At 46.0% G+C, this 25,553-nt stretch overlaps 1 protein-coding gene across 4 annotated transcripts in view; it reads right to left on the bottom strand.

Annotated features, from left to right (window-relative positions):
- Window positions 1-25,553, bottom strand: part of DNM1L (dynamin 1 like) — a 610,546-nt gene that overhangs the window by 220,181 nt on the left and 364,812 nt on the right. For all 4 annotated transcript variants that reach the window (XM_085652405.1, XM_085652403.1, XM_085652402.1 and 1 more), the window contains 2 exons: window positions 5,492-5,698; window positions 2,614-2,734 (listed from right to left, as the gene is read on the bottom strand). In XM_085652405.1, the coding sequence (XP_085508531.1) occupies window positions 2,614-2,734; window positions 5,492-5,698 (328 nt within the window). The remainder of the gene's footprint in view (window positions 1-2,613; window positions 2,735-5,491; window positions 5,699-25,553) is intronic.

Here is a 25,553-nt window from a genome sequence, read left to right as displayed (position 1 = left end):
TGTATCAGCAGAAGTACACAAATATGGGAAAGACATCCCCACTTTAACAGATTGCTTGAAGCACGCAAAGAGCTGGAATCCCTCTATTCAACTATTTCCATCAAAAGACAGATTATTTAACTCAAAATATTTCTACTAAAAGTCATTTGTCTATATTTTTCATTGTTCATTTTTCAGTGAGTTAACAATCCAACAATGTTATTTTGGTGCCTGTTGCAGAAGGCATAATCGTTCTTGGGTCTAGTGTTTTAGAGAAGTAGGGAAATATTTTCTGAACACTAAGAAGTCACATTCTTAGTCTTCTACAGAATTTAAAGCACAAGATGTCTTGCCTGCCAAATGTGCTATCAAGCAGCTATCTAGATAACTTACGTGATCCTGATCAGACCTTTTTAAGTCAAATGACCCATTATTCTGATGACTTGCACCAAATAGACTGTAATATACCATAATCTTGCATATGCTATTGCAATTGCTCCAACCTTATAGAAACTGCATATTGTCTATAACCGCACTGAGCTCAAATCTGTAAAGGACCACATCACATTGATGCTGCCAGTATGGGGATATTAACTAGTGTACAGCATGTGAACTTGTAAATATTTGACTACCATTTAAGAATGACAGTTAAAGGACAAACACATCTACTAATATTAATAGGTTTGACAGTTTTCATGGTGGCCAATACTAACTAATGTGAACAATCAATCTTAAAACGGAAATATACACTTCACTATCTGCTACCTGTTGCATTAAGAGTGTGTGTGTGTGTGTGTGTGTGTGTGTGTGCTAGTGTGTGTGCTAGTGTGTGTGCTAGTGTGTGTGCTAGTGTGTGTGCTAGTGTGTGTGTTAGTGTGTGTGTTAGTGTGTGTGTTAGTGTGTGTGTTAGTGTGTGTGTTAGTGTGTGTTAGAATTGATCCTCAGGGAAGGAGCAAATTACCTTAACAGCTAAGGCAGAGGTAACTATTGATCTATTAACCTACAGACACCAAGTTGCTTAAAGAGCTAGTTTTAAAATTGAATGCAAATCCAAAGCATTTGTAGTTGAACATCTTTGTGGGACCATCAACGTAGAAAAGGCCAACCGCTATAGCAGAGAGAGACTGCTAATTTCAAACCTTCATTTACTTTACAATCTTAAGACATGAGTTTCTACTATTTTAAGTATAATTTGCCCCCTAACCATGTGGCGCATCAAGTTTCGAAGCGGTCAGCCATATTGGTGAAACTTTAGCATCACTCAACATCAGAATTACTTTGATAAAATGTATGTTTCTCAACATTTCTATGACCTTGATGTCCTTACTTGTCCAAACCAATGTCTCCATTTGACAGTCTGCTGGGACAGACAGTGCTAATTAGGAACTCTGACATCATGTTTCTTTCCTAGAGTCTTGCCTGTGTGGGACAACATTTACAGACTTTACTATCTAAGTGAAGGTTAGTTTCCAGACGCTTAAAAGTCTTTTCATCTATGGCAGTTATAGGGCTAGAACCAGGCAGAGTTGGTTTTCGCTATGAATGGGTGGCCTCCAATTTCACTTGTCGCTAAAGATTTGTTTAATTGTAGAAGAACTTTTTTTCCGATTTTGAAAATTAAAATCTTTGTGGTAAATGTTCTAATTCCAATTCCATCAGTCGGTAGACCAGTTCAGTGAAAATTAACTTACTAACGTAAGCTTTGCTCTTATTTTGGTGCACTATGCATTGCTCAATAGTTATACCTTACATTCACCACTGGTGGAGGAGCTTTCAAATGCTGTGTAGAGTGGGCGACATTCATCTGCCATAGGTAAGCTGCACCTCAGCCAGCAGAAGCTGTGCAGAACCCATCTTTGCCTCCTGTTCTTAACTGCAAGCAATGAGTTAGGTCACATTTGATAAAACTGCTTGTGGTCAATCAGATGACTATTGTGCAATATAAGAATTTAGCGTTATGTACTGTTTTTTGGATCAAGACTGTATATTCTTTGAATTATATGCCACTTGTAGTTAAAATATTTTTTTTATTATTAATGGTGTTCTCATCATAAATGCTGCCACAGAAATTTCAAAACACAAGTATCAGAGTAATGTTCAGGAAGGAAGGAGTGTTACAGCTAAGTTGATGGCTTTTTTCTTCTTGAATTGATTGCAGTGAAAGTGCTAAGCATTTAGCAAACTGAAAACATCCAGGAGCTTCAAGTAACCTATGAAAAAAATACAATTTAAAATCTCAATACACCCTTAAATAGGATAGTAGGTGCAAAAGTACTGAAACTGAAAAAGTGCAAATTAGCAAGGATGGTTAGTAAAACTTGACTTGCAGTTGAAGTGAAACAGTGATACAAGACAACTACAGCCAAAACATCTCATTTGGGCAAATACGTTTTGCTTGAATACAACCTTAACAAGCATCAAGTGAAGATTTCATTGTTGAAAATTCCAGAAGAAATTAAAATAGTCAGTTTCTTAACTATGCCATGAGAATTAAAGCTTTCATTATGTACCTGCAAGCACATCGACTCTAAATTATAAAGTTCATTTGTTTTAGAATCTGTCATAAGTACTTCAAATGCCGCACAGCAACACAATCAACAGCTGAACAGAAAGCAATCACTATTTCATACTCACTGTGGCATTTCTGATAGCAGTGAGAACATCAATAGTGGTAAGTCCACCCAAAGGGTCGACGGACTCCAATGTTCGGCCAAAGGTCTCATGGAAAATATAGCAGATTCGAGCTCCGCCACATCTGAAAAGTGTAAAACAATTAATTTCTTTTTAACCTTTCAGTACTATCAGCTTTGCAATATTGAACTGAGTAATAATACAGTGAGGATACAATGCATCATATGATGGTAGGGGAAAGCGTACAAGAGGGGGCTACAAGCAAAGGCAGATTGGCAGGGGTATACCGGGCAGGGCGGACTACAGGTCAAGCAGCAGGGGAAGACTTGAAAAATAATGAAGAGCTAGTTACTACTGTTCAAATATCAGGTAGAAGAGTCCGTAATCCATGTTTCAAATTCCTGCTAATTTTGCCCAAGAAGTTTCATCTACTTCTACAATCATGAATTGATTCATCAAGCATGTTGGACAGACTCCACTAAAGATGAACATACAAGATCAATGTAAGTTATTCATGATAACAGACAATCTCCAATGCCAAATCAATGGCACAGCAAAGACCGTAAGCTTTCAACGCAGATTGTTATGGCGTCTCAGGCACTTTATTCCTGAGAATAATCAGAAGCCCCTAATTCAAGCCCTTGTTCTCTCTGGAACTGATTATAAATCACTAATGAAAGTAATACCAGGAAGCAACCCAGCCGCCTCATCCCTCCACCCCCCCCCCTACTGAAAGAGTGCATTATATGTGGCAGCTTGGTTTGTACCAAACACAAATAATTTGACCAAATACCTTCTGTGCTTTTACTGCTTCAGTAGCTTCCCACTGATGCTACAGTACAACACAAAATTGCAGATAATCACTCGCAAAGCAATGCACTCAGTTACACCCACATATCTAGTAGAGAAGCCAAAAGAAATTCTCTGGTGGCTAGTGCTCTTGTGCAACTCAAGACTTCCTTTTCCACAGGACAGCAGCCTTCAAGAAACAGAGAACGATGCCTCATTCGTTATCTGGGAGTGCATTAAAACTTTGGAACTCACTTCCGCTGACTCTGTGCAAAACTTCCTGTCCTGCAAAGTTTTAAAATGGACTGAAAGTCCTTCTGTTTCTAAGGTATTTCTCAGGAGTGGCTTAAGCTATCATAGTCTCCAATTTTCTGCTGTGAATATTTACATCATATGCACAGACCTTTTGTCCCTTCCTCCTTCTGGACCAGATACTCTGCTTTGCCTATACCTACATGTCTTCTCCTCTCTACCTTGTATTCCCTCCTTAGAATCTCCTCTATCTGCCTGCTATAAGTTTGCATAGATAGACATTCAGCCACAGACGCATCCCTGTCCCCAATTTATTTCCATAGCACTACATTTTTCTTTCTTTCTCGTCTTGCAGTACTATTACGACGTACTGTTACATGTTCTTGCTTTGGGAGATATTGCACTATGGATGTTTGTATACATTTTTGTCAGATTACCTTCATAACTTCGCCTTACTGCCTATCTTAACAAACATGTCCTACGATGATACTGTATTGTTGTATATGTAAACTGCTCCAACTCACTTTGGCCAGGCATGCACTATTTAAAACTATATATATATATATATATATTGTAATCAATGTGCAAGGCTGGATATACGAGCTGGTCTAAATGTCTGAGATTGGACAATTGTTCCTAGACTATTGGGTTTGTGCTGGAGACTACTAAGAATTAGGTTTAGATTAACTGTTTTCACTTTTAAAATAACATTTTGGTTCACATGAATTTCAGTTACTTAGCAGTGAAGGGACAAACACAATTCAGTTACTTAGCAGTGAAGGGACAAACAAAATATCGGAGAACCTGTGTATTAACATAATGACAATAACAATGGTTCATTCAGATACCACTTCAGTTACCAACTATGTTAGTTCCAATCATGTGACACAGGTTCATTCAACCCCAAGTGTCAACGTAGTAGCTAAATATACCTGAGGGAACCACTGCTCTTGTCTTTATGTATTTCAATTAAGCATGGGCACCACTCAATTTCAATAAATGATTTTGTACTACTGCTACAAAGGTCTTGTAGAAGAAGTACGTTCAGCGCGGAGCATTGTTTCTATGTCAAAATCTTTCACATTGATTTAAAAATATCATTAATATGCAGCACCAGGTGACCTACATGCAAAATATCCTATTTAAAATACATCAAGATCTAGATTCACTGTGCCCCTACCTTCCTCCAGTGCTTAATTTGAAAAATGAGTGCTGGTGCCCAAAGCAGTGCCTAGAAGTGCCTGGCTGGCGCTATTAAACTTCAATGCACTGAATACCAAGGCTGTGTAGTCCTAAACCAACGTGAGCCCTCCTTAATCCACTACCAGACACTTCTTACCCTTTTATCTCACTCTTGCAGGTTCCTTTTTCCCTTAGTGATGGTTTTATTCTTCTTTCTCTTCTTCCTTTTTCCCCTTTGTGTGTTATTCCCTCTCTTGCTCTCTGGAAATGTCTCATAAGGACATGCCTGTCCAATAATGAAAGCCTGTGGCCTCAACTGGCAACCACCGGCTCAAATTAAACACTGCATTCCTCGAGATAACCAACAGTTCATGAGAGGTAACAAAAAGAGATAGCAGCTGAAATCTTTCAACATAACCTTAACAGTTCACATGCAAAGATTTCTTCTTGGTGTGCACTCGGAGTGCTAATGCTTATCATTTAATAGACACCCATTTCAATCTGAGTGCAGTCTACCTCCTGGCCAAATGCTCTCAAACTGTCACATGTGATTGGAGGGAAGGCACATAATCACAAATAAACCAAAGCCATCCATAAAACATGGGGGAAGATGGCAGGATCAAAGCAGAACTATAAAAGCAATTAGAGCAATGCTTACAGCTCTGAAGTTTCAATATATTTTGCAGTCCCTTCAATTGTGTTGCAATATTCAGATGCAAATTTGGTGATAAGCTGCAGTAAGGTTGAACTCTGGTCTTCCACAGGCTCCCCATAGCTGTTCAGCAGAGTCTGGTATTGAGCAGCTAAAACATTTATTCTAGTCTTTAACTCAGGCAAGCAATCCCGGATATGATGCATTAATAACCTAGAGAGAAAAAAAGCGCACAAGTTATACAAAAAAATGAAGAAAAATACTCGACCAGTTGAATTGTCTGTGAAATGGAAGAAACACTCATACAGTTTAATTTTGTGCACCTAAAAACAAACATGAAACTGAAAATAGATGCAATACCTTTTACAAGGGCAGAAAGCTTATGTCAAGGAACAAAATAAAAATAAAAAATAAATTCTTGTATGGATTGAAGAATTATGTAGAAAAGCATGACTAACTTTAGTTTTTTCTTCCAATAAAAGCACACTGATCTACAAAGTATAGTACTACCAATATATAGCTTATGGAGTGCTTCCACGTTTGGTTAAGAGCAGCTGCTCGAATCTTTTCCTTTTTTAATTTCTGGATTTTTTTATTTTCAGAAAGAATATCACCGATACAGAAGATAAGTACAACACAGCAATCTACCTAAAACTGAAAGTGGGCATTTTATGTCAGATATTCTGAAGCATAGGAATAGGAAATAAAACACCTTATGATTGCTTGTTAGCAAACAGTAAATAATGCCCATCCCATATCTATAACGAGTACCAGAGTTCAGGGTTGCGTAGAAGTAAGCTATTATCCAAGATTTTTTATCTGGTGTAACTTGAAGTTTGCTTGTTGGTTTGTGGCAGATTTTATTTGTAGAGTTCCTAAGTTCCTTGACGTATGTGTACTCCAAGGTCTCGCTTAGAACATCGTGACACATGAGAGGAAGAGAGTGAGCCAATGACTAAGAGACAGGCAAAGACTACAAAAAAAGGTAGCTAAAGACAAGGAAAGAACTTGGTAGATATAAAGTCACATTTCCGTTTATAAAGCAGAGAAGAGGAGGGATAAGGCACTGTTAACTGGAGAGAATAGGGAACAGATTGTGAATTGATCGGTTTCTGGTTCAAAGATTGCTTCCTATCTAATGGGATTGGCATCTATGGTGGTTATAATAATAATCATAAAAGGCATTTGTAGAGCGTGCAGCTACCCCAAATGGGGTGTCCCGGCGCTATAGCAGACAGTGATCAAGGTGGAGGAAAGCGCGGGGCGTGGCTTGGCTGCGAGGCGGAATGGCTGCCTGAAACCGCAGCTCCGCCGATCGAGCGAATTAATCCGGTGAATATCCGTCGAAATTGTGCCTAGTCTCGGTCCTCTCGCCCCCGCTTGAACCCCCTGGTGTGGGGGCCCGGCCGGAGAGGATCCCTGCCGCGGCGTGAGCGGCGGTGGCGACTATCGGCCTGCCGAGCGGAGCACCGGAGGCGGGGCCTACGACCTTCCTAGAAGCCGGGGACTGGCGTGGGACTGGTGCCCGGAGCGGCGCGGTGCTGCTCGCGGGCGTGAGGCTGCTCTTCCCAGGCCTGATCACTGACTTTGCCCCCTCAGGGGACGCTGGGACTCGAAGGCGGGTCGCCCTAGACTGGATCCGCCGCTGGCGGAGCTGGAGCTGGAGATCGGGGCACTCTGGGTCCCCGCGCTCGGAAGCCATTACGGAGGTCGTGGCGCGAGCGCCTGGCCTGTTGACCAGAGAGAGGCCCTGTGGGAGACAGCGAGCTGGGCGCGAACTGCTAATCCGCCCGGCAGGGTAACCCGTGCTGTGATCGTGGGTCGCTTCTGCTCCCCTTTGACTATTGGGTCCGCACTGTGCCCTGGGATCAGGGACGAAGATCGATCGCCGCGCCTGGATCGGCGACGACGCGGGGGCCTGCGAGGGGGCACCCGGTGGCGTAGGTCTCCCTGCGGCTGTGAGACGGTGAGGAGTCCCTACTGCTGGGGCCCTAAGAACAAGAGATAGCGGGCCGGCACCCCCCGGAGTCCGGGGCCTGTACCTGTGGTGGCGCTTGGGCCTTGCCGACACTGACTGCGACGCCATTTTGCCGGGCTGGAGCGATGCTGACGCTGTGAGGTGCTGCTGCGAAGCCCTGACCTGGGAGCCCCGCAGTGAGGAGGTCGCACTGGGGGCAGCTGGCGGATGGTGATCTGTGCCGCAACTGATCAGACGAAGCGTGCTACCCCGTGGAAGGACATACTCCGCGGCGCGGGCCTGCAGTTGGATTGCGATTTGCGGACAGCGTAGGCCCCGTTCCACAGTTGGCGCTGCGAGGTAACAATGGGCAAGCCTGATACCCGCCAACCGCGCCTGACATTTGACAAATCCAAGCAAAAAGCGCCGGATCCGAACACTCGAGACCCCGATGCGGGGCAGGATGCTCAGGGCGGCTCTCAAGACGTGGACATTAAATCAATGTTTCTGGACCTAAAAACAAGCCTGCAGGGAATAGATGGCAAGATGGACGCGCTAGCGGCGCGCATGGATGGCATTACGACGCGAATGGACAAGCAGGAGGGCAGAGTGGAAGGGCTGGAGGCTCGTGTTGCGGAGACGGAGGAGAGCCAGACGGCGCTGGCCACGCAAATGAAGGGCATGGAAAAAGTCTTGGCACTCATACAGCAAAAGAACGAGGATTTGGAGGCTCGCTCAAGGCGTAACAACATCCGCATCACAGGGGTGGCGGAGTCGACCGACATCACCAGCATGGAGCAGTATGTCGAGCAGATGATGAAGGACTTGTTTGGGTCCGGCCTTTCGCAGATGTTCCTTGTTGAAAGGGCGCATAGGACACTGGGACCTAGACCTAAGCCGGGAGCACCATCCAGACCCATTATTGCACGCATCCTAAATTACAGGGATCGGGACACGATACTGCGAATGGCACGCGACATGAAGGACGTACAATACAAGGGAAACAACATCGCGCTGTACCCGGACTTCACGCTACAGGTACAGATGGCCCGCAGGGAATTCATGCCGGCGAAGAAAATTTTTCAACAAACGGGCACGAAATACTCTTTGATCTACCCTGCCAAGCTCCGGGTGCATGGCCCCGGGAAACCTTCATTCTTCGTGGATGCGAAGGCAGCCATGCAGTACGCGAAGCAGTTAGCCAGAGACCAAAAGAACCGCCCGCCTGCGGAGGGACCAGAACTTCCGGACAGGCTAAGTGATGTGGAATGAGTGTGTCCGCAGGGGTTTTTTTTCTGGTGTTTCCCTATGACCTGCCTGTATGGGCTCGACCGGACACTGGTGTCTGCTGTGGGCATTGGGGAATTCCTCCAGATGGCTGGGCTGCTATTAATCTGACCTCTTGATTCTGGGGGTGGGGGTCCTCGAGCTGGCACAACCCACTGGCGCTCGATCGCCCTGTCAAAAGTACAGGGTTAGTAGGTGGCCAACCTGCGCGCCTCAGGGGATGCTATCGATGGCCTTAGCGACTGTTTGTGGGGTGGGGTGGGTAATTGGGGGGGCAGTTGCACAACCTGATTGGGGGGTTGGAGCGGGTGGGGTTTCTGGTTTTGGGAGTTGGGAGGATGTTCAGGGTAGTTGGGGGGTTTGTGGCGACGACCGAGAAGAAGCACATCGCTGTGATTTATCTTTTACTGTACAGTACACACTGCAATGTTTTCCATCATGGTGCACGCTGTCCCGCGCTCCTTTTTGTGCCAGACTACTAGCCGTGCGACAGGTGTTTGACCCTAGTGTCTGTAGGTGGGGCGAGAGTGGCGAGCTGAGCGATCATGGCCTGCGGTTGGCTTCTGATCTTCTGAGGTACCTGGCGCAGTGCAGGGAGTGAGGTGCCTGACTTGGAATGTGCGCGGTATGAATGACGGCCGCAAGGCCCGGCTAGTGCAGGCCTACCTACTTAGGAAAGACAGACATCTGCCTCCTGCAGGAAACCCATCTAACTGCTACCGCGACACAGCTCCTCAGGCGGCATCGTTGGGCAGAGCCAGTGCATGCGGCATACTCCAATTACTCCAGAGGGGTGGCGATCTTAATAAAGAGAGGGCTCCCATGGACCACCCATGAGACGATTAGGGATGCAGATGGCAGATATATCATATTGGTGGGGGCGCTGCATGGTATGAGGGTGGTGCTGGTGAATGTATACGGCCCCAATGATGACAACCCTGACTTTTATGAAGAACTATGGCATAAGGTGCAGACCCGGGGGCCGGCGGCAGTGTTGTGGGGGGGGGGACTACAACGTTGTGCTCTCTGACACGATGGATAGGCAGGGCGCGGCCAGGGACCATCATCCTAGAGCGGCGGAAACGCTCGGTGATATTATACAAGATGCGGGGCTTGTGGATTCCTGGAGGGTGCTGCACCCCGGAGATCGGGCGGGTACGTGCATCACTGCGCATAGGGCTGCTTGGTCCCGGCTGGACTACTGGCTGTTGTCCAGGGACCTGCACACCTCGGTATTGGAGGTGGAGCACCTACCGAGGTCACTCTCTGATCACGCCCCGGTGTTGTTGTCACTGGCCACCCCCTCCCAATATGCTACGCCCTTTAGCTGGCGGTTCCCCTCCCGAGCGCTGCGCGACCAGGTATTCCAGCAAGGTCTCCGCGAGAAGCTCGAGGAGTACTTTGAGCTTAATGAGGGGTCCGTAGAGTCCCCGGGAATACTGTGGGAGGCCTGCAAGGTAGTCACCAGGGGGTACTGCATGTCACTAAAATCGGGAGTTTTGAGAACCATACGGCGCACGCTTGAGTCCTTGGAGGCGGAACTTGCGCGGCTTGAGTCCACATTACTCGCGGCGCCCTCTGATGGCGCGAGGGCTACGTTCCGATCGACACTGACTAAATATCAGGAGGAAGCTGACCGTGAGGTCGCGTACCTATCTAAAGACTGTCAAGCCAGACGGTATGGAGAGGGTGACCGCGCGGGCCGCACGCTGGCGAACCTGCTGCGGGCACCGCGTGGGGCGGATCATATCCTGGAATTACGGAGGGAGGATGGCGAGGTGGTGCGGGAGCCGCCGGATATACTTGCTACTATGACAGACTTTTACACAGAATTATATACCTCCAAGGTGGATCCGGACGACACTGCTCTCCGCGAGTACTTGGACACTATAGCGCTTGCGTGGTTCAATGATAGAGCCAGACAATACATGGATCTCCCATTTACGCCGGATGACATAAGGGCAGTGATCGCTGGCTTACCCCTCTGTAAGGCACCGGGCCCTGACGGGCTTACGGCGGCCTTCTATAAGGAATATGCTGACATCCTGGTCCCGCGCTTACACAGAGTGTTTGAGGAGGCGGTAGAAACGGGGATCCTTCCCCAGTCAATGCGTGAGGCGCTGATCATCACGCTGCTGAAGCCAGGAAAGGACCCCGCTAGCCCGGATTCCTACCGCCCACTTTCCCTGATAAACCTTGACGCTAAAATATATGCGAAACTGCTCTCTGACCGCCTCAAATTCATGCTGCCACAGATAGCGCTGTCGGATCAGTCGGGCTTTGTCATGGGGAGATCCACCTCTCAGAACTTGAGGGTGCTCTTTGGGCTCCTACACTACCTGGACCCCAGGGTGCAGGCGACGGCGGCGTTGCTGGACGCGACCAAAGCGTTTGACTCCCTGGAGTGGAAATTCTTGCGGACATTGTTTACTCGAATGGGCTTTAGCCTGCCCTTTGCTAGGCGTATCGGTGTTCTATATAATGGCCCGACGGCAAGGGTGCGGGTGAATGGTCAAACGTCTGCGCCCATACGCATAACCAGAGGGACTCGGCAGGGCTGCCCGCTTTCGCCGTTGCTTTTTGCCATCGCCACGGAGCCCCTGGCGGCTCGGTTGAGGCAGCACCACACCCAGCGCAGCATAGGCTTCACGTCCCGTGGCCTCTTAATCTCGCTGTACGCTGATGATCTTACCATATATATGATGAACCCGGCAGAGAATTTTGATCCGCTGATGAGAGGTGATACGCTATAGCGGCCTAACCGGCATAGATATTAACTGGTCGAAGTCAGTGATGCTGCCGCTGACGGACGGCACGGCTGTGTGTCACACGGAATTCCCGATTGAGTGGGCCACCGACGAGGTCAAGTATCTGGGCATTCAGATCAGCCGCTCAATTCAGGAAGTGTGGCTGTCTAACTTTGGGGTGGCCATGGAATGGCTGGAGACCAAGGTGAAGAGATGGAAGGCGCTGCCGCTGTCCATGCTGGGCCGCATCGCCATCGCGAAAATGGTCGTGGTGCCCAAGTTTCTCTACCTATTTGTAAACATCCCTTTACCGCTAACAAAGGCGTTCTTCCGTCGCCTCCGCTCAGCCGTGATCGAACTGGTCTGGGCGGGCAGGCAGCCTCGAGTGGCTTGGAACCTCCTCACACTTCCCTTCAGTCAGGGGGGCCTGGCAGCCCCGGACTTTGAGCTGTATGCGTACAGCGCGCAGGCACAATACTTACACTACTGGCACCACCCGATTCCTTACCAGCCACACGTTGCGATATAACTGGACGTGGCGGCGCCCTGCCCGATACGGACGGCGGTGTACCAGAAATATAAACGACCCAGGGAAGATATCAACACCGTGGAAATGGTGCGTTGGGCCTGGGCGGGCATTGCCAGACGCGCGGGCGTCTCTGATCTCTACGCCCCGAGCATGCCCCTGGAGGGAAATCCCCTGTTGGGTCCGTTGACGGACGCGGCGGTGGCGCGCCGGGCCGGTGCGTGTGGGTTGACGGTGGCAGGTGACCTGTATCCGGACGATACTTTCATCACACTGCCTGACATGGCCGCGACCCCTGAACCGACGGCATCGGAGCTGCTGCTATACTATCAATTACGGTCGGCATGCAGGAAGAGATATCCTACGTTCCCGGAGGCCCCGCCATCACTGGCGGCCTTGGAGGACGTGCTGTCCAACTCCTCCTCGCGGAAATTAATAACACGCATATACAGGTCTACACAGCGTGCGACGCCGGTTGCGCATATGGACTCCAGGACACTGTGGGAGGAGGAGGCGGGCGTGCGCATCACGGAACAACAATGGGAATTCTGCTGTGCCCAGCTTGAGCAATTGTCGCCCAATTACCGGCTGCGGCTGGTACACTTCAACTACCTACACAGGACGTACCGTACACCTATGCAGCTCTTCAAGATGGGCCTGCAGGCCGATACGAAGTGCTGGAGATGTGGTGTGAGGGACGCTACGTTCTTCCATCTGGTGTGGACATGCGGTCCCATTGACGGCTTCTGGGATGCCATATTTAAAGCTGTCAGTGAAATTGTGGGCATGCGCATTGTTCCGGACCCTTTGGTGGCCCTCCTGGGCTTCGTCAAGAATATACCCCCGGCGTTGCGTCGCCTTGTGGCCCTTCTCCTACTACTCGCTAAGCGCCAACTGGCAGTACACTGGAAGAAGCAGGCTCCGCCGGCTGTTGCAGGATGGGTTAGGTCTGCGATATACTGCAAGGACCAACTCACTGCCTATTGGGATCAGATGCCGCAGCGTTCACGACCAGTGGATATATGGCAGCCGCTAGTAGAATGGCTGGCGAGTAGAGATGCGGCTGGCGAGGATTGAGGCCGTGGGAGAGTGGACTGGTGGTTTGATATGGGCGCACTTTGGGTCTGCATGTGGAGGCTGATTGGCGTTGGGGCTGCGCTGCCCAGGCCGCTGCTGCTCTGGTGGCTGGGCTGTGATATGACTAGATGGGACGACTAGGGTTCCCGAGGCTGCGGCATTGCATAGGTGCGAGTTAGTAACTGCAGGAGTACTGATGACTGGAATGTGCTACTGTTCTTTGACTGTCGCTTTTTGGTTGTATGTTACTGTAAATTGTGTATATTCATATTTTGGATATATCGCTCAGATGTACAAGGTGGATAAGCTTTGGCGGTGTGCCGCCACGTCACTTTGCTGCCTGCCTCCGGGTTGTTGGCTAAATAGCGGTGTACAGTTTGAAATGACAATAAAGGTTTTTTTTTAAAAAAAAAAAAAAAAAAAAAAAAAAAGGTGGAGGAAAGCGCAATTCTAGTCATTCTGACTGAAGAGCCAGGCTTTCAAGGCCTTTCTGAATTCCTGTTCGGACTGCATCATGCGTAGATGGGGAGGGAGGTAATAACATTTAGTGGTCCCCACCTCGAATGTTCTACCTCCCATTCTTGCTTTCGCAAAGCGCAGGATGGAGAGAGAGCGTTTGTGGTTGGACCTTAAAGGTCTGTCTTATTGATATAGGCGAAGTCTCCTCCTCAGGTAGATAGGCCCCCTCCCTTGATACGCTCGAAAGGCAAACATCAGGGCCTTAAATTCAATCCGTTTGGCTATCGGAAGCCAGTGGAGTTGCCTGAGGTGAGGAGAGATGCGTTGTCGAAGCGAGACCCCACAGACCAGTCGGGCTGCCGCGTTCTGAATAATGTGAAGTCTATGGATCAGACCAAGCGGCAGACCCATATACAGGCCGTTAGAGTAATCGAGGTGGGAGGTGAGTAGAGCATGGAACACGGTTTTGCGGGTGGAGTCTGGCAGAAAATTAATACATTTTCGGATGGTTATAATTTTGCCAAAACAGGCAGCTGAAACCAGTTATACATGGGACGTGAGGGACAGAAGGGACAGATCTTTGTCCCATCTCACTCCGAGATTTTTGACAAGAGTTCTTCGGAGTGGGAGTGTTACCCAATTCCGCTGACCACCATACGTTTGATGGGAGGGGGGGGGGGGGGGGGGGGGGGGGGGGGGGGGGGGGGGGGGGAGGGGGGGGGGGAGGTGGAATGGCTCGGTTGAAGAACAAGATCTCCGTCTTGTCAGCATTATGTTTTAAGAAATTGCAGTTCATCCAATCAGCGATGTTTCTGAGGCACTCTTTAGCGGGTCAAAGGTGGTGTCTGACACTACGCTGAAAGTAAACAGCAGCTGAGTGTCATCAGCGTAGGATGTCACCTAGATCCCCATTTTGGTGATGAGCTCCGCCAAAGGTGTTAAGTAGATATTAAAAAGAAGCGGGCTTAGGGCCAAACCCTGAGGTACCCCCCATTTCAGAGGTTCAGCGGGCGAGGTGAAAGGGTGGGTCGAGACCTGTTGATTACGGCCATGCAAGAAAGATGTAATCCAGTTCAATGCTGTCCCCTGGAAGCCTATGTCCTTCAGGCGATCTAACAGGATGGGATCGGACACCGTGTCAAATGCTGCTGACAAGTCTAACAGCACCAACATGGCCGTAGAGCCTCCATCCACCGCCCAGCGTATAGAGTCAGCCATTTAAATCAGGACAGATTCTGTACTAAAACCTGGGTGAAAGCCGGACTGGGACTCATGTAGTAGGCCATTGGACTCAATAAGTGCTGCCAATTCCTGGTGTACTAATTTTTCTAAAACTTTTACCGGGGCGGGAAGCAGAGAAATCGGCCTATAATTGCTGGTGACTTCTGGGTCAGCATAAGCTTTCTTCAATATTGGGAGAAGAAAGGCGTGCTTCCAGGCTGATGGGAAGACACCCTGTCTGATTGACGAATTCCAGATGGCATTTAAATGGGGGTTGAGGCACTCAGCGAGGGCATTGTATTGTTTGGTTGGCCATGGGTCGCGAGGGGACCCAGATTTGCATTTCTGAAGCTCAGTCAGCGATGTTTCCATAGGGATAGCAGCAAATTCCGAGAATACTGGCATAAGAGTCTGCCCTGGTTACGGGATTGAGAACCGGCCCGTGATAATGGTCGTAAACCTGCCTGTGAATATGAAGTAGAGTGCTGCCGGCATCTAAATAAAAAGAAAAACGCGACTCAAGATTTCCGTCGGCGTAAGAGAGCGAGTACCCACATGCAACGGTTGCTGCCCCACGTTGAAGCAATTAACTGGTAGCCTTTGAAATTGACACACTCTACCCCTTCTGCTCCATTGTACAGTGTCCTACATTAAATACTTCAGCCTTGAGGAAGACATTCTATGAATTTATCTGGTCCTCACCTGAAAGTCGAAACGTTTTGGCAAAAACCCCCTCTTCCCTCACTTATTTATTTTTCCCAGCACGAGGTCAAGAGTTTCAACATGTTAGAATTGTTTGAAGATAACATTAAATGTGTAGGCGAACTTACTGATTGAGGTTTACTGTGACACACGTTATATCAATGTGGACTCTGATCCCCCCTTTTTTCTTTGGACCATGATTTAGTGATGATTGAGGAATAATGTAGCAATATTTTCCCGTCATACGCCATTGTATTTTGTAAATAATATTTAGGACCAAGAAGATGTTTGAAATTGTTTTCTATGTACAGATTTAAAGCTACTGTGATTGTATATTGATGAAGAGTTTACAAACAATGTACATAAATTGTTATAAGACTTATTAGGATGAAATGTTGTTGAAAAACACAAAACATAAAAAGAGTGTTAACAATGAATATATACATATTAATAATATTTGTGAATTGAAGTAAATTCACTTGTTTTGAAAAGTATCAATTTATTGTTGATTATTTGTTTGCCCACAGAGTCACAGGATTAGAATCGTTTGAATGTAATACAGTTCATTTTAGTGAACAGACACTTGGGTAACGATAAGTACCTGGGTAGTAATTGAATATATTGAATTTATGGTCGTAGGGGTAATCTTGCTTGTAAACTTGTTTATAAGTATTAGTCACCTTTGAGAGAGACAGGATAATGCTGGAAAGGACGCATAAATCAGGGCGATTTTCTCTCCAAAGAAATCCGAGATCTTGTTGCATAGCTTCTGTGAAGAGGGACTAGCGTGAGTGAGCGCTAGGGGGTTCGTAAAAGACTTGACTATTTTGAAGATTTCCCTAGATGAGTTCTTTGCGCTAATAATGCGTTCGGCAAAGAAGTCTCTTTTTTTTTGCAATGAGGAGTTTGATATTCTTTTAGCACTACACGGTAGCACGTTTTACTTTCCTGAGAGTAGGTTGATCTCCAATTACGTTCCATACTTTTACATTCAGATTTTTTAGCCCTAATCTCCTCAGAAAACCAGGGCGCGTGATGACGTTCTCGCGGAGTTTACCGGCCTGTAGGGAGCAATTGAGTCGAGCGCATCGCTAACCCATTATTTAGGTTTAGACTTTTGTATCTACCCACTTGGAAAATTTCAAGACGGTTTGCTATTTTTGATCATGCTTGAACGCTCTAAGGAGTAGTGTTTGCACCTCGTCTAACATAGCTAAGCCCATCATGCGTGGGCCAAGATTTTCCTTTTTTTAATTACATAGTATTTTGGACCCCAGCCCAATCATTACATCAAGAAGATGTAAGGACCAGATGTACGAACAGTTAGCAGTTCAGTGATCAGTCGCCAACTGGTTTTGACTGCTAAAAAAAGTTTTTTTCTAGTGTATGAAAGTGCAATTTTGCTTTTTTTTGTGAAGCAACACAATACAGAATCACTAATTTTGTGACTCCAAATACTGATTCACTATTGAGGGTTTCCTAATGGCAATTTGGTACTTCTATGTATGAAGCATTCACAAATTGTGACTTGTCGCAGAATGTGCTTGTTGTATGTGCAATTTAGCACTAAAAGCAATCAGATGGTAATCAGGGGCAACCTATACAAATAGGGCCTTTCACAATGGCTGCTTTGAATGAGCTTGAGAGGAAGATGAGAATTTTGGCTCGTCTATAGAGCAGAGGACAGCACACGATAGGATTTTTAGGATAAGGATAATCTTTTTTTAATAAACAAGGGAGATCAATAACAAATCTAGACATAGTAATCACATTACATTAGATAGTATTGCTGATCTGAAACCACTACTATAAAGAGAGAAGTAATGCAATCCTACTGATTGTCCAAGAACTCTGTTCCCTACACCTGATGTAAAGTCCTTAAAGCCTGTCGAGACTCAATTTTCTCTATTTTTGCATAATCATTGACATGGCTGCCTTAGACGCAATTGTCGTCTGTTCCTATTGTTCCAAGAAACTGTGAAAGTGTCAAGTCATGCAAACAAATACATCAATAGACACCTGACGGGCATACTTTGAATATGTGGAAGGTGATTTCTAATCTTAAACCATCAATTACATTCTGGAATAGCCTCCGGTTCTCCTAATGGGAAAGATCGCCCTAAATAAGATGATGCTACTGCCTTGGTTCCTTTATGCATTGGAGGGAACAATGTACAACAAACACATGGTGGACTTATTGTGGGATGGGAAAAGATGAAGCGTGGAGCTTTTCACACCGAGGTGAAATCGGGACAGAAGTGGCATGGAAGTACCAGACCTTGAAATGCATTATCATGCATCTCACTTAAGCATGTCTGCCAAAGAGTCCAAATGGGAGAAAACCCCAAAGAGGAGGGGAAGAGGTGGGGGGAAGTCTTAGGGGCCCTACTGCTGCAGGGTAACCGCACACCTGGAACAATGCCACACGTACTGAGACTGGTGTGCAGGCTCTGGGAGCTGGCAAGAGTGGATAGTGAACCGCAGAGCGCCATATGCACTGGAGCTATGGAAAATCCTGCCTTTTTTTGCAGATTGAACGATGCATGGCCATGGCCTACCAGCGGAAGGGGGGCTGTCTCACCTAGGGGGACTTATAGCCAACGGGCTGATTTATCAGGAGACGACTGACACGTTTGGGCTGGACATAGGCAAATTCCTCCAGTATGCTAAGATGACAACCACGGTGCGAGAAATTTGACCGGGATTCCTGGATGCCCCCAAGCCTACTCAGACACTTATGGTACTGCTAAATCTAGCGGGAGGTCCGAGGCTCATTACTCCTCTATATCCCGCCCTGCGAGCGGACAGGCCCAGGCCCCCCTCCCCCCCTTAAGGTGGAGGCAACAGGTTTGTGAGTTCTCAATCACTGCTGAGGAGTGGGTTAGGATTCATGGAGGAGTGCAGGAGGTTTCTGCTAACACATTGTTTAAGCTCACTCAATAGAACGCAGTACATATTACATACCTCTCACCTAAACACCCACATACAATATACCCCTCTAGAACTGCAGAAAGCACATGCTGCTGGTATACAGCGGCAGACTTCTTTCACATTGTGTGGAGCTTCTAACAGATTGTTTGTTACTGGGATGATTTACTGAGGCACTTATAGTGCCACGAGATGGGTGATACCCAGGGACCCAAAATAATGCTTGCTGGGGTTGGTACCTGTTAAGAAAAATAGGAAGCTTAGTAGGAAATTTGTAATCCTTGGCCTGACTTTGGCCAAACGATGTAGAGTCAATAGATCACTTGGGAGGAGAGGTCCTTCGCAACAGATCATCATTCAAGATACTAAGATCTATCAAGCCAAAAGATCTTGATAGATATTATCAGACTGCTGTGATGCCTCCGCATCAGATTCTGCTCTGAAAGCTGAAACCGATCCAAGTCCGGGTGGAGAGGAAGCTGATGCGGATGCGTGTTTATCTTTTGAGGGTACTATCTCCCAGCTGCTGATAACATCGTTTTGCTGTAAACAGGTATGCAGTGTGCTGATTCTTCCGAAGAAACTCTAGATGCAAGTTACGGGAAACAGCATTTACAACATGAAATGAGCCACGTGCGCAGTTTCTCCGCAAGCGTAACAATGCTTGCCTGAACTACGCATACGCATGGTTATGGCAGATATCGGTCTAGTGTCCAGATGGGCGGGAGAGGAACAGGATGTGTCTGAAGAGGAAGCTCAGGACGCGGACAGGTAAGTGGTGCTGGGCCCTGGTTTGGGTTTTTTAGAAGCAGGGATTGGTTTTAGGGCTTAGGGAGGGGGCCTGGGGATAAACTTTTTAAAGAAGGCAAGGCTTTAGTGTTCAGGGTGGAGGGGTAGTTATTAGGGGTCGGTTTTAGGTTTGTGTATTTTTAAAGGAGGGCAAGGTTTTAGGGGACCAGGGTGGGCCGGGTTTTTTTTTGGGGGGGGGGGGAGGGGTGCAGTTTTTATGGATGGGGTCAGTTTAAGAGCTCAGGGCGGCAGAGGGGATCGGGGTAGTTTTTTTTTTTTTTTTTTGAAACCGTTTATTACAAGTCTCAAGAGTATACAAGTATGGGCCTACAACCTTCCGGCCGGCCGCTAGCAATGACAGGAACATACGACATACATGTATGGAACACGTGGTGTTGCAGAGGAGCATGCTCAGGAGGTAACTACGTCAAAAGCCACATCATCCAGACCCCACTATACGGTTTCATTTTAAATTAAGAACAACAAGAAAACCACACCCACAAGGCAACTCACAATCGGAAATAGCAGCACGTGCTCCCCTAGAGGGGGGATCCCAACTATCCACAGAAGTCTAAAGAGGGGGAAGAGAGCAGAGCGAGGACTGGGGGAACCCAATGCCCGGCAGCGGGGGTAGTTTTTTTTAAGGGGGACCGGGCCTCAGTGCAGAGGAACAAGTAGGTGCAGTTTTAAGGGCAGGGTGGGGTAAGTTTTAGGGCTCAGGGCAGAGGAGCTGGAGTCGTTTTTAGTAGGAGGTAGGGTCTCAGGATGGGGGGGAATGGGTAGTTTTAAGGATGGGACAGTTTTAAGTCTCAGGGAGGGTTGCAGAGGTAGGGGGATAGGATTTTATTGCTTAAGGAGGGGGTTGGTTGGGGTAGGGGTAATTTACTACACATATCCCTTTAGCAAACAAGCCGTTACAACGAAATTCGTTGTAAAGGCACTGTGGTAAAGGAATGTGTGGTACAGGAATGCGTGGTTAAGACGCATTTGTTGTTGAGACCGTGTTGAAGAGGCATGCTTGGTTCAGCCATGTGTGGTCATACAACCGCTTTACTCTTCTCCATGCTCTCGTATTGTAGTGCATGGAAGTAGGTTTTAGCGCATTAGGTTGCTAGATGATATTTCTATTATGGAAAATGTTACCCTTAAGCATCTGTTGCCTATTCTTGCATCCTTCCAGAGAGCCTTTGGAGTCCCAGACCATTAACGAAATGCCTTTATTCCCCCAGCATTGACAATATTCCTATCTCGTTTAATTTTCTTTTAGTGCCAAAGAGGCATTATGGTGGAGCAGTGTGGCTCAATGGTTAGAGCGGCAGACCCTGATGCAGAGGTCTGGCCCGGGCCAGGGTTCAATTCCCGCCTCGGCGGGTCTTGGGCTCAATTTCCCCAGACCCGATAATTCTCGCCTCGGTGCCTATTCTAATCATGGGTCACACTCTGCAACTCTGGGCAATAGCTTGCTTAATCTCCACAACGGCCCCAACAGCGCTAGGATGCCTGGCTTCACCTTGGGGGTGCCCAGGAGTGGGCACTTCACAGGGAAAAGGCCAGGAAGGGTTCCACAGCGGTATGTGCACAGCGCCTGAGAGACCCTTTCGGGGGTGTGCGGAGCGCTATATAAATGCACTACATTTACATTTATGGTAGATTTGTTCATCTGCTGTTCTAGTCTCCCATCTATCATTATTAAAGGTGGGGCTGAGTCTTACAGTATACTTTAGGGTGTGGAACTTTAAAGTTCGCGAGGGTTAGCATGACTATTAATATATTGGGAGAGACATGATCTTTTTCAAAGGCCAACCATATTGGTGTTCTAGGCATTGTTTCTAGACAGCAACCATTATCTTGTTGTGATGGGATTGTAGTACTGTAAAGAAGAAATTCAGCAAGACCATTGCTTTTCTCCCCTTCTGCTCTTACAAAACTGTTTTTCGTGAAATACCTTTCTAACCTTCCAATCAGTTTGAGATTTGTGAACTACTTGCAAACTATTTTTATTTTCATCCATTGTAATTTGCAAAGTGTGGGAAGCAGGTGCAACCATTGTAGTTTTCAGTGTGGTCAACCCATCCCCTTTAAACAACTTTTATCCAATATCTATGATGCTTTTTCCAGTAAAGATACCAGGGTTTGTGGAACAGTACAAGATTTCAGACCAAGTTGAATCAGGTTTTAACACTGGCAACAAAACTGATACCACAATAGTTTCCTTCCTTGACGACTTGCAGAAGAGGGCTTCCTGGTGGCCTTGGTGCTGCTTGGTCTGTCTGCTACCTTCAACACGGTATCTTGACATCCTGTTGTCAAGTCTGGCTGAGGTGGGCATTTGAGGTACATATTTCCCCTTTCTCTTGGTGCAGATCCATTCAGGAGGACAGATGTCAAGCTCTTTATCGACCTCATACGCAGTGTATCAAGGTGTTCCGGAGGGGCTAATTTTAAACCTCACTTTTTTTTTTTTTTTTAACATTTTCATCTGCCTGCAAAGCTCATCAGATTGATATAGGGTGAAATTAATCATTTATGCAGATGGCGCTCAACTGCTCATTTCTACTACTACAGTGCCCAACCCCCTTGTTGTCTATTATGAATGTATGGTGGTGGAAACATCTTGGCTGTCTCGCAATTCTCTTAAATGTAATTCAGACAAGACAGACGCCCTGTTTTGCACTAATAGTCTTTCCCCATTTCCTCCCTTCAAACCTTCAGCCTATCTATTTGTGCTCCTCTCCTTGCCCGGATGAGGAAGGTAGAAACTTGGGTTTCCACCTGAATGATGAGCATTTCCTCAGTAGACAGGTTAATCAGCTATCTGCCACCTTCTTCTCATTTTTAGGAGTTCACTTGTTGTTCCGTCGACTATCCTCTGGACTGTTGCCTGTTATGGGGTTCTCCAGCGGGACTTCTAAACAGGTTAAAGCTAATTCAAAATTCCGCCTCAGCTGCATCAGAATCGCTACATTGGCTGCCACTGCTTAAAAGGATCAGTTTTAAGACTTTGTGCTGCGAACATACTATTGGGAAAGACCTTGCTACCTTTAGCAGAAGTTTTTCCACTTCAATATAGAGGATTATATTTAAATCACTCTGTATTGTGCATAAGGCACTACACAACAATGGACCAAAACCATTACGAGCCAAACTAATAAAATACACTCTTGGCAGAAATCTTCGATCAGCCACAGGCAATTATGTCCAAGAACTCAGATTCAAAAAATGCCGACAAGGAGGGTGTGCTTGCACCGTGAAAGCAGCTCAGATCTCGAACAAACTACCAGCTCCAATAAGATCTCACTCTGACCTGTTAAAATTCAGAAGATGTTTGAAAACCTAGATCTTCCATCATTAATAGCCTATTTTAGCTTCAGATCCTCATCAGTAGATTTCCTACATAATGGTGTAGCTAGCGCCAGGAAACCATTTTGGTCCGAGTCGGATACCGAGCAGCCATGCTTTTGGGTATTCTTCACGGGCTATCATACCCGCAGCCCTACAATGTGGCCACCTACTCTCAATATCCATGTGTTTTATTGATTGAGGTACTAGACCACCAGAGAGGTGCCAGGCCCTTTCATTTAAGGAGGCTCATGACTCCATTGGATGTCCTACTCTTCATCTATTCTCAATAGACCTGATAAAGTTCATGCAACATTTTGAACGAAATGTGTTGGCTGGATGATGCTATTTTGAATTGATTGAATAAAGCCGATGACAAAAATGAATATTTTGCCGGCTTCATTATCTTTATAACAATGGACAAGCAAATTGTTACTGGTGCACCATTCCGAACAAATTTTATTTCAGCTGGTAATTGTGCCAAGGTTTAGCATGACTGACCAGGATGCAGATCTTTCCTGGCGCATTATCATTTACATACAGCACATTTTCCACTAAAATGGCCCAAACTGTCCAACTAAAATACAGTTTTGCTGATAAAATTGTGGCAATTGAGTCAGCAAAAATGTAAATCATTAGCACAACACCAAATAAAGTATTCAGATTTGTACCAAACCAAATAAAATCTGGTTCTATCACAAAAAATTACAAAAAATGTGCTTTCTTAACTACTGAAATATATTTTGAAATATTTGTAAAGTCCGTTTACAAGTTTTTTAAATGTTGCAAGTTAAAAAAATAAAACCGACATCCTACAGGCTTCCAATGCACACTCATTGTACAGCATGATTGTAAGACAGTTCACTTTAGAAAATCCTCTAGCGGTGTAGTCCGAAAAAGAAAAGTAAACTGCAACCTCCAGTATAAAATAAGCTGCATATTTTAAGAAGACCTAAGTTGAAATCGGACCTGTGCCTTTGAATACACAGCAAATGTGACCAGATAAAAACAAGATGTAAATTCATCTTTCTTGCTAATTGACTTTGAGTGAACTGAATACCTGTTCTTTGTCAGCACGCCAGTACAGGCCAGTAGGCCCTAAAAATAGCTCGCCCTGATAAATCTGACTCGCCATAGTGTGTGGGCGAGTAGATTTCTCAGGGCCTGTATAGGTTTGAAAAATTGCTGCAATCTAAGTTAAATTGGGTGGGAAATCCTAATTTCTTTAGATCGCTTTTGGCCTTTAGGGAAAGTGCTAGCATTCCCTCTGCCCTATTAAACTCGTATATGTGTCTGAATTTCTTTTCAGTTAAGCATGCGTTTGCTCTTCTACTAAGGATCTTGTTTTAGTCATGCTATATACCATTCAATCTTTGTAATGAATTACTTTATTGTGCTTAAACAGATGGAGACCAAAATTAATTTTTTAGAACAATTGAGATAATGATGCATATTGGGCTTAAATCTTGCCATCTTATATTTTCACCTCTTAAGGTCGTTTTGATGGAGTCCCATGAAATTTAGTGGCAGAGAAGAGCCTGAACAGGTTCGTTTTTGGTTTTTAATGGTATGAACAGGTCTGTGCTTTTTTAATTACAACATGTATAGCATAACAAGGGTACCCCAATCTTTGAACCTGTGGTTTACAATAGTTTTGAGAGAGACAATGGTTCATACAAGGCCAATAGGTCCTTAAAAAGGCTTATTATTAAATGTGATTGTTTAATCATATACAGTCTGGCAGAAAACACCTCTACTGGATAACTGTTGAAAGGGACAAAAGAGGATTTTTTCAAAAAGAGAAATCTTTATAGAAAACAGTTTCATTTATTTAACAATATAGGTTGTTTGGGTTTATAGATCCAGTGCTCACATAGAAGTGAAAAAAAGCATGATGTGGTGAGAGAAGAAATATAAAAACATACATCGCATTGACAACATAGGTAAAAACTCCTTGGTACAAAACATTAGGAATAAAAGGAGTTTTTGTTGTAAGGAGGTCGACGGCGTTCCGATCTCAAGAGATTGAGATCTTTATCAGGACATAAGATGTGAGCAATTGGTATTTACGGTGTGTCAGCCAGAGGCTGAGTGAATCAATGCGGGTGGGGCAATGTAAAAGGTCGAGGCAGAAAAAGCGAGAAGCCACGTAACAAAGGGTGGCAGAGGAATGGGCCCAATGAATTACGGGTAGGGAAGAACGAGGCCAGCGCCGTCGTGGCAATTATATGCATGGTCGGAATGGCCGTGAGGAGACTAGACGAGCAGCCGCTCAGTCTTAGTCAGGTAGCTGTAGTGCACAAGTTCTGTGTGGCTGCTTAGTCTGGGAGGTACTCAGAGATCGTAGGAACCACCGCAAAGTCAGTGACGATTAGAAATACTACTGAGTAGGTATGTGAACAGGACGGGCCACCGCTTCGCCTGGGTCCGGTGCTAGTACTCTAGTACCAGTCTCCTCACGGCCATTCCGACCTAGCATATAATTGCCACGATTGTATAATTGCCACAATTGTATTCTTGAGCTTAGCCTTTCTTACCACTGCATATCAACCTCATTCCACTCTATATAAGAAAACAAAGGCCTTATATCAGAGCATTGAACAAAGACAGCAAAATGGGCTCATATTTCTATGATGATCAGGGTGTTACATTACTACAACGACCAGGACCTGTAGAACAAAAAAACATTTTTAAGCTGGAGTTAAATGGAGTCATGAGACTCATTATGTTATGATACTCTGGAGCACTGATGTATTACTAGATGTATTAGCTAATGTTTCTTTTGACACCATATCTACATCATGACTGTTTGCAAGGAAGATTTCCAGCTCTGCAGGTTCTTAGAAGATGATGGGTTTACCCTGGTAAATTATTTTGTATTTGGACAAACCAACGAAGGAAAAAGGCACCATTTATGTATTTAAAGTAATTAGACCAACAAAGCATTTTCTGATGCCCGGTCTCTTAGGCATACTCTTATGATATGCCGATTTTGACTCCTTCACAAAAGATCTGCTAGACTTCCTACAAGTTGTA

Source organism: Triturus cristatus, chromosome 4_1 (assembly GCF_964204655.1).
Source record: "Triturus cristatus chromosome 4_1, aTriCri1.1, whole genome shotgun sequence".
In the NCBI taxonomy this organism is placed as follows: domain Eukaryota; kingdom Metazoa; phylum Chordata; class Amphibia; order Caudata; family Salamandridae; genus Triturus; species Triturus cristatus.
The sequence above is the reverse complement of the archived record's forward strand: the minus strand, read 5'-3'. Positions and strand labels throughout refer to the sequence as shown.